Source organism: Notamacropus eugenii, chromosome X (genome assembly GCF_028372415.1).
Source record: "Notamacropus eugenii isolate mMacEug1 chromosome X, mMacEug1.pri_v2, whole genome shotgun sequence".
Classification (NCBI taxonomy): domain Eukaryota; kingdom Metazoa; phylum Chordata; class Mammalia; order Diprotodontia; family Macropodidae; genus Notamacropus; species Notamacropus eugenii.
Genome location: NC_092879.1, coordinates 79,859,376 through 79,869,232, shown reverse-complemented (window position 1 = coordinate 79,869,232; position 9,857 = coordinate 79,859,376). Strand labels below are relative to the sequence as shown.

At 42.3% G+C, this 9,857-nt stretch overlaps 1 protein-coding gene across 1 annotated transcript in view; it reads right to left on the bottom strand.

Annotated features, from left to right (window-relative positions):
* Positions 1-1,281: 1,281 nt before the first annotated feature.
* Positions 1,282-9,857, bottom strand: part of APOOL (apolipoprotein O like) — a 116,729-nt gene continuing 108,153 nt past the window's right edge. The window contains exon 9 of the mRNA XM_072627190.1: positions 1,282-1,412. Coding sequence (XP_072483291.1) covers positions 1,369-1,412 — 44 coding nt within the window. The 3' untranslated portion in view covers positions 1,282-1,368. The remainder of the gene's footprint in view (positions 1,413-9,857) is intronic.

The window sequence follows — 9,857 nt, the reverse complement described above, 5'->3', positions numbered from 1 at the left end:
TCTAACAATTAACACTAAAAAAACACAAGCGCTCCACCAGCCACCACCACACCATCCACACGTGGGACCATTGGTTACAGCAAATGGAGTTCTGAATGCCGTGGACAAGTTCACTTACTTTGGCAGTGTACTTTCTAGGGATGTACACATTAATAATGAGGTTGATACACTTACTGACAGCAAGCTCAGTGTCTGGGAGGCTCCAAAGGAAAATGTGGGAGAGAAGAGCATATTAGATTGACTACCAAACTGAATATCTATAGAGCCTTTGTGACAATCTCATTGCTGTATGCCTGTGAAAACTGGACAGTCTACCAGTGCCATGCCAGGAAGCTGAATTGCTTCCATTTGAATTGTCTCAAGAAGATTCTGAAGATCACCTGGCAGGATAAGGTACTACCTTGAGGTCCTTACTCGAACTAAACTGTCAAACATTCAAACTCTGCTTCAAAGAGCACAACTCTGATGGGCTGGCCACAATGTTCAAATGCAAAATGTACTCTTACCAAAAAGACTGTTTTATGGAGAACTCACATGGTGGTCAGGAGAATCAACACAAGGACACTCTCAAGGTCCCACTTATGAAATTTGGAATTGATTGTACAACATGGAAGACACTGGCACAGGACCACTTAGCATGGCGTGCCCACATCAGAAAAGGTGCTGTGTTCTATGAGCAAAGCAGAATTGAAACAGCCCAAAGGAAACTCAGGACGTGCAAATTTAGAATATCCACCCCAAATGTTCACACAGACTATTTGTGCCCGATCTGTGGTAGAGCATTCCGAGCTCATATTGGTCTGATCAGCCATCGTCTGACATGTTGAAACTTGACTCTAGCATAGTGGTGTCATTTTGGTCCTTTGGACAACAACCAACCCTTGTAGGCCACCCTTCCTTTTGCTGTGGAAAGAGGGAGATCACCTATTTTTAGCATTTCTCACTCTTTTTTGTCCTGATCTATATCTTTGGTTTTTGCTTTTCACATTCTTATGTTAATCGTCGAAGGTTAGTGGGTTTGTTTTTTTTTTTTCATTCTCTTGTCACAGGACCATAGGATTTAAAACTGGAAGTCACCCTCAACAGTATCAGGCCAAACTCTCTTATTTTATACATGAGGAAACTGAGATCCAGTAAGGGGAAATGATTTGCTCAAGTGGAGCCAGGATTTGACCCCAGTCAGGCCCTAGGATTCCCAAATTTAGAGTTCTTTCTATCGCACCACAGGGCAGACATTGATCCTCGACTGGAAATGTTTCCACTTTCTTACCTTTGTTAGACACTCTCTCTCTCCTTCCCTTTCCACCTTCCAAGCCGTATAATGCTACCCTCTACTTTCCATGAGCCAAGTTGTTTCCATTTCTTCTCTCAGTCTTTTGGTTGTGGATTTAATCCTGTCTTGAGTTCTTTCACTAGTACAAAAATAGAATTAGACATGCTTAGAAAGTGTAAGTTTTATTAGTGGAATATAATTTTATTGCCAATAGAGTTGCTGAAATCTGGAGAATGGAAATCATTTATTTGGTTCAATACTCCCCTAGCAGGCAGCAACATTAGAACAACCATATATATATATATATATATATATATATATATATATATATATATATATATATATATATATATATATATAGTACAGCACTATAAAATTATACAGTTTCAACATTTTTAAAAGATTGACAAGTTCAGGAAAACATTCTATCTTTTATCCAGTATCAGACCCTTGGTATTTATAGATAAAATGAAAATAAATTTGATTCATCCGTTACTAAGGGAAAAAATGACCAGTTTAGGAATCTCCCCTACCTACCCACCTTAGGAGAAATTATGCCCCCTCCTAGGGAGAGTGGGGAGAAAGGAGCTGCTCCAAGTATCCACCTTGTTCTTCCTTCTGGGAGAAATTTAGGCTTCCCATCAGAGCAGCCAGTATGGAAGGCAACTTTTCTACAAGGCCATTGGTGAATAGAAGAATGTAAACTCTGGGCAAGGAGAGACTGATTGCTTTATTTGTATCCCTGGTGCCTAGCAGAATAGGTGATGGGTATACCCATAGAGCAAGAATTTATTAATTACGGGCACTTAAGAAATGCTTGGTGCTTAATTATCACAGCTCATTGGAAGATGGTTCTCTCATGCTTTTACTAGATGAGCTTTGATGTTCCTTCCGGTTCTGAAACTCAATGATCCCATAACTGATTAGCTTGATTTCTAGGGTACCTTTCATCTCAGAATCTCAGAGTTGGGAGGGATCTCAGAGGACATCCAGCCACTCATCCTTGAACAAGAAGGCCCTCTACAGCCCACCAAGAAGTGGGCATCAGGTCTTCACTTGAAGACTTCCATTGAGAGGTAGGTTACCCATTGCATTTCTGGAGGTGGCCCAGTTTCCTTTGCAATAGTTCTGTTAGAAAGTTTTCCCTTAAATCAAGCCCAAATTTGCCCCTTTGGAACAACAACATCACTCTGAGTTCCATGGAATGGGGCAAGTAGAATTCAATTCAACATTTATTAGGTGCCTATCAAGTGCAAGGCACTGGGTATATGTACAAAACAAAACAGTCCTCATCAGGGAATGTGCATTTAAATGGGGATACATAACAAATACATGAATCAGTATAGAGTGTAGACAAAGTCAGAGAACAAGTCTTACACATGGCAGCCCTTCAAATATTTGAAAACAGCTATCATGTTCCTCCCCTGCCTAAATCTTCACTTATTCAGATTAAAAATTCTCAGTTTTTTTCAAGTGATCTTCACACAGCATGATCTTGGGGCACTTTACCATTCTGGTCACCCTCCTCTGGAAACTCTCTGCCTTACCAATGCCTTTCTTAAAATGTGGTACCCAGAACCAAACATATTATTCAAGCTATGTTCTGATCAAGACATACCACAGTGGGACTGTCACCTCCTTAGACTTGTATACTCTGCTTTTCTTAATGAAGCTTAAGCCTGCATTAGCTGCGGGGGTTTCCATATAGTACTCATAAGTGAGCTCATAGTGTAGTAAGACGCCCAGAGTTTTTTCACATGAACTGTGTAGGCCCACTTCCCAGATCTAGTATTTTTGAAGTTTAGTTTTTGAATGTAGGTGAAAAACTTTATTTTTATCCTTATTAAATTTCACCTTCCTAGATTTGGACCAATGTATTCTGGCTTCTCTTGGCTGCCCCTCCCAGCTTTGTGTCATTGCCTTGTCATTGATAAAAATGATAAATAGCACAGGTCAAGCACAGATCCCTTGGGTACTCCCCTAGTTCTCATTGTTTTTTTGTGTCCTGGACCTCTTTGGTCATCTGGTGAAGCCTATAAGACGCTCTTTCTCAGAATAATGATTTTTAAATATATAAAATAAAACAGATAGGATTACAAAGGAAATTGAAATATTGAATATTGAAATACAATTTTCAAAAGTGAAAAAAAATTCATGGACCCTAGGTTAAGAATCCCTTCCTGAGGGGGCGGAGCCAAGATGGCGAAGTAGAAAGACGCACATACACATAGCTCCGAACCCACAAACCACAGAATGGCTAGAGGGGACCAAGCCAGGGCGAATTCTGCACCCAGAGACCACGGAATATTGGAGCGAGGGAGATTTCTGCTCCGGAGAGACCTGCAAACCTCTCGCGGGGGGGTCCTTCGCGCCATGGACTGGGCACCGGGACGGGGAGCAGAGTGCAACCCTGCCGCGGCCACGACACCATGAGGAAAAGATCTGAGAGGGCTACGGGGACAGGATCTCCAGCGGCCACGTGGGTCCCCCTACCCACAGAGGGACCTGCAAACCTCTCGCAAAAGGTCCGTCGCGCTGCAGACGTGGAGCCCAGCCCGGACCTGTGGCGGCGGCTGCGGCCCCAGCTCCGAGAGGTACAGATGCGAGAAGGCTCCAGAGACGGGTTCTCCAGCGGCGGCACAAGCCCCCCCACCAACAGGTGACTGATGGGGGTAGGTGAGAGAGTCTCTTTGGCGGGTTGAGAGGGGAGTGGGGTGCCCCCATGGCTCGGGCCCCCTCAGGAGATAGAAGCTGAGAGGCGGCTACAGACAGGGGCTCCCCAAACGGGCGGGAGCCTGGATCCATTGTGGAAGGTCTCTGCATAAACCCCCTGAGGGAACTGAGCCAGAGAGGCTGCCCTGCCCCTGACCTCAGCACCTGAACTTAATTTAACACTGAATAGCAGCCCTGCCCCCGCCAAAAACCCTAAGGCAGGAAGCAGCATTTGAATCTCAGTCCCCAAACGCTGGCTGGGAGGACCAGGAGGCGAGGTGGGTGTGAGGAGAACATTCAGAGGTCAAGCCACTGGTTGGAGAGAATGCCAAGAAAAGGGAAAAGAAATAAAACTATTGAAGGGTACTTTATCGGAGAAAAGACACTTCCTCCCTTCCTTTCTGATGGGGAGGAACAATGCTTGCCATCAGGCAAAGACACAGAAATCGAGGATTCTGTGTCCCAGCCCACCCAATGGGCTCGGGCCATGGAAGAGCTCAAGAGGAATTTTGAAAATCAAGTTAGAGAGGTGGAGGAAAGACTGGGAAGGGAAATGAGAGGGATGAGAGAGAAGCATGAAAAGCAGATCAGCTCTCTGCTAAAGGAGAACCAAAAAAATCTTGAAGAAATTGGCACCTTGAGAACTAGCCTAACTCAGCTGGCAAGGGAGGTGCAAGAGGCCAGTGAGGAGAAGAATGCTGTCAAAAGCAGAATTAACCAAATGGAAAAGGAGATTCAAAAGCTCACTGAAGAAAATAGATCTTTCAAAACTGGAATGGTACGGATGGATGCTAAGGACTTTATGAGAAAGACAGATATCTCAGAACATACCGCGCAGATTCGAAAAATGGAATATAATGTGAAATATCTTATTGGAAAAACAACTGACCTGGAAAATAGAATCAGGAGAGACAATGTAAAAATTCTGGGACTACCTGAAAACCATGATCAAAAGAAGAGCCTAGACATCATCTTTCATGAAATTATCAAGGAAAACTGCCCTGAGATTCTAGAACCAGAAGGCAAAATAAATATTCAAGGAATCCGCAGAACACCCCATGAAAGAGATCCAAAAAGAGAAACTCCTAGGAGCATTGTGGCCAAATTCCAGAATTCCCAGGTGAAAGAGAAAATATTGCAAGCAGCTAGAAAGAAACAATTCAAGTATTGTGGAAATACAATCAGGATAGCACAAGATCTGGCACCCTCTACATTGAGGGATAGAAGGGAATGGAATAGGATATTCCAGAAGTCAAAGGAACTAGGACTGAAGCCAAGAATCACCTACCCAGCAAAACTGAGTATAATACTTCAGGAGAAAAAATGGTCTTTCAATGAAATAGAGGACTTTCAAATTTTCCTGATGAAAAGACCAGAGCTGGAAGGAAAATTTGACTTTCTAACACAAGAATGAAGAGAACCATGAAAAGGTGAACAGCAAAGAGAAGTCATAAGGGACTTACTAAAGTTGAACTGTTTACATTCCTACATGGAAAGACAATATTTGTAACTCTTGAAACATTTCAGTATCTGGGTACTGGGTGGGAGTACACACACACACACATGCACACACACACACACACATACATAGAGACAGAGTGCACAGAGTGAATTGAAGAGGATGGGATCATATCTTAAAAAAAATGAAATCAAGCAGTGAGAGAGAAATATATTGGGAGGAGAAAGGGAGAAATTGAATGGGGCAAATTATCTCTCATAAAAGAGGCAAGCAAAAGACTTATTAGTGGTGGGATAAAGAGGGGAGGCAAGAGAAAAACATGAGGTCTACTCTCATCACATTCCACTAAAGGAAAGAATATAATGCACACTCATTTTGATAGGAAAACCTATCTCATAATACAGGAGAGTGGGGGACAGGGGCACAAGCAGGGTGGAGGGGAGGATGGAGGGGAGGGCATGGGGAGGAGAATGCAATCCGAGGTTGACACTCATGGGGAGGGAAAGGACCATAAGAAAATAGAAGTAATGGGGGACAGGATAGGATGGAGGGAAATATAGTTAGTCCTATACAACATAACCAGTATGGAAATCGTTTGCAAAACTAAACAGATATGGCCTATATTGAATTGCCTGTCTTCCAAGGGGAAGGGGTGGAGAGGGAGGGAGCTAAAGAAGTTGGAACTCAAAAGTGTTAGGACCAAATGTAATGTTCTTACCACTGGGTAACAAGAAATACAGGTTAAGGGGTCAAGAAAGCTATCTGGCCCTACAGGACAAAAGAGAAGACGGAGACAAGGCAGGGCGGGAGGATAGAGGAGAGAGCAGATAGGTCACAGGGGCAATTAGAAAGCTCGGGTTTGGGGGGGGGAGGGGATAAAAGGGGAGAAAATTTGTAACCCAAAATTGTGTGAAAATAAATGTTAAAAGTTAAAAAAAAAAAAAAAAGAATCCCTTCCTAAGTTGACATTGGAGCCATCGATTATGACTCTTTAGGTGTGGCCATTCACCTTTGGCGCCCACCTAACTGTATGCTATTGTGTAACATATACCTCCCTATTTTGGCCAAAAGAATAACACACGAGACAGACATTACGAAAAATTTTTGTTAAAAAATATTTTGAATCAATAGCTCTAGTATTTCCCCATTACCCTGTCAACAAAAGTAAAGTTAATCTAGCATGACCTGTTCTTGGATGAAGCCATCTGGCTTTTGGTGATCATTAGTTCCTTTTATAGATATTGAATAACATCTCTTAAACAATACATTCTAGAATTTTTTGAGGAATCAAAGTCAAGCTAGAATTGCTATGGAGCTTACAGTTTCCATTCTCTTTCCTTTTTATGGAAATAGGAGGGTCAGTTAGGTGGTGCAGTGGACAGAGCACTGGTCCCTGAATTCAAATCGAGCCTCAGATACTTACTAGCTGGGCAAGTTACTTAACCCTGATTACCTCAAGAAGCAAGTGGGGATATTTTCACTTTTCTGGTATTGAAGAATCTCGCTTATTTTTATGATTTTTCATTGAAATGGTTTTCGTTTGTCTTATGAATGTGTTTTTAGAATTTCCAAATTTCCCTCTCAGTCAGTCTTCCTTTGTAACATCAAAAAACAAAACAAAACAAAGAATCAAACAGCAACTAAGCCAAATCATCCAACACATTGACTGTGTTGGACTGCAAATAAAATACTCCATATCCATAGTTCTGCCTCCTCTTGAGTGAAAGTTGGAAGATCCATTTCTTTATTTCTTCTGCACTTTCAAGCTCGGTCATTACAATTACAACGTGTGGCTTCATTTGACTGGTTTGTTTACATTGTTGAAGTCTTTGTATGTATTGTTGTCCTGATTCAGTGTATTTCACTCTGCATCTATTCATATGTCTTTCTATAGATCTCTTGTTCTAGTTGTCATTTCTTAATGGTATAAAGAAATTCTATTATATTTACATAACATAATGTGAATTGCATATAGCAAGCACTTAATAAGCGTTTCCCTCATTCATTCATGGTTTAGTTGGGGAGCTATGACTGACACACATGACTATAGGAGCTAAGAGAAGGGAGAGGTCAACATAGGCTAGAGTGGTATAGGAGAAAATGATGGAAGAAGTGGGACTTCAGCTAGGTTTTGGAGGATGGATAGAATTCAGAGAGTTTGGGTGGGTGTTCTGCGCAAAGCAGAAATGAACATGATGTGTTAGTAGGACATTAGGGGACCCGTCTGACTGGAGAGGAGTGTGTGTGTTGGTGAAGAGTGCCACTTTGGCTCTGCTAACAAGGTGATTTTAGGACTTGGCAAGGAGAGCTACCACTTAGAACTTCACCAGAGTTATCAGGTGCTTAACAATAGCAAGTGGGGAAAGATTTGCAAGCCTTGAGACCCCATCAGCTGTTTAGCCATTTTTAGACCCCAAGATATTCAGTTCTGGGGTATAGAGCAGTGTTGGAGAGCAGAGAAATGGCAAGACCTGGTGGCATACACGTTCCTCACTCAAAGAAATGCTTACGAAGGCAGCATCAGCTAGTGCAGACCACTCATTACAGCGATTTGCTCATTACAGGGCTGATCAGTGTTCAAGGGACCCCCCCCCCCCATCCTGAACTGGAGGACTACTGCTAACTCTGGCTTCAAGATATGTTTTACAGACCACCACAAGTGGAAACTCAAATTGGATAAGGAAAGAAAGGGTAGGGGATCAAGGGATCCAGACAGGACTTAACGCCATTGACTACATTCTCCTCTTGGGTACTCTCTTCTGGACCTCCTCCAAAGTCCGATGGCTTTGTCTGTTTCCTTTGCTTGATATTCATCAGCTGCTGGTTTTTCCCCCCAAAGTTTTATCTTGAGCCCTCTTTACTCTCTACATGTTCTCAATTAGTTACCTCACTGACTCCTCCGAGTCTAATTATCTTTATACATATGACTTCCAGGTCTATATATTTAACCTTGGCCTCTTTCTAGTATTGCGTTACCAGCTCCTTATTAGACATTTCAAACTAGACATTCTACGACCAGTTCCAACTCAACATGTCCAAAAAAGAATTAATTTTTCTCCACAAACACACCCCTCTTCTGAACTTTCCCATAGCTATTAAGGGTACTTCTCTGCTTCCAGTCACCCAGGTTCCTGATCTCAATGCCATCCTCAGCTTATCACTTTCACTCAACCCACATGTCCAATCAATTACTAAATCTTGTCACTTCTGTCTCCCTTTCAATAATATATCCTTCTCTCTACTCACATATCTATCACCCTAGATCAGACCCTGATCACCTCTCATTTGGACTATTGTAATAGCATTCTAATCAGCCTCTCTACCTCAAATCTTTCCCCACTGCAAATTATGCCCCACATAGAGGCCAAAGTAATTTTCTTAAAATGTAGGCCTGACCATGTCTTCCCCCCGCCCTCACTTCCCTACGCAAGAAATTCCAGTGGCTCCCTATTACCTCTAGGATCAAATACAGACTCTTGTGTTTGGCATTTAAAGCTCTTCATAATATGATTACTTCTTACTTTTCCATTCCTCTTATCCATACTCCACGTACTTCCATGTACTCTATGGTTCAGCCATACTGATTTACTTGCTGGTCTTTACACGTGACATTTCATCTCCTATCTCCATATGTTTGCACTGACTATTTCCCATGCCTGGAATGCTTTTCCTCTTCATCTTCGTATCTTGGAATCCTTGATTTCCTTCCAAGCCCAACTCACAGGCCACTTTCTACATGAATCCTTTCCTCATCTCTCTAGGTGACAGTGTTGACCCTTCCAAAACTACCTTGTATTTATTTTGTATATGATCTCTATATACTTATTTATGTATATGCTCTCTCCACTCTTAGAATGTACACTCCTTGAGGGCAGGAAGTGTTTCACTTTTGTCTTTGTATCCTCAAAACTTACAACAGTGCCTGGCCATAGTGAGTGCTTTAATACAAGTGCTTGCTGATTGATTAAAAGTGGTTTTTAGGGAGAATGGTGTGGTAGTAGGATGCAATATAGATCGGGGGAGAGATAAACTAGAGGGAGAGATTATGAGGCTATGCAATCAATCTATATGGAAGTGATGAAGGTTTGAACTAAGTGGAGGCAGTAGGAAGGTGGCAGAATATTATTTTTAAGATAGACTGAAAGGAAAATAGGGGGTAGGGCCTGAAGAGAAATAGAGGGTCAAGGGAAGAGGAGAGCTAAGGGTTGCAGGTCCAGTGCTGGAATAGTCCAGAAAGTCTGGTCCAACTCCCTGCATTATCTCTAACAATTTAAACTGATTCCTGTGAGAATGGATTAATAGTGCACTTCAGGAGAATTCATTTGGATCCTTTCTGGGACAGCTTGAGAGATCACAAATTGAACTTGATCCTTGAGTATATCCTGAGGCAAACTTCATATTGCAGTTCCATTC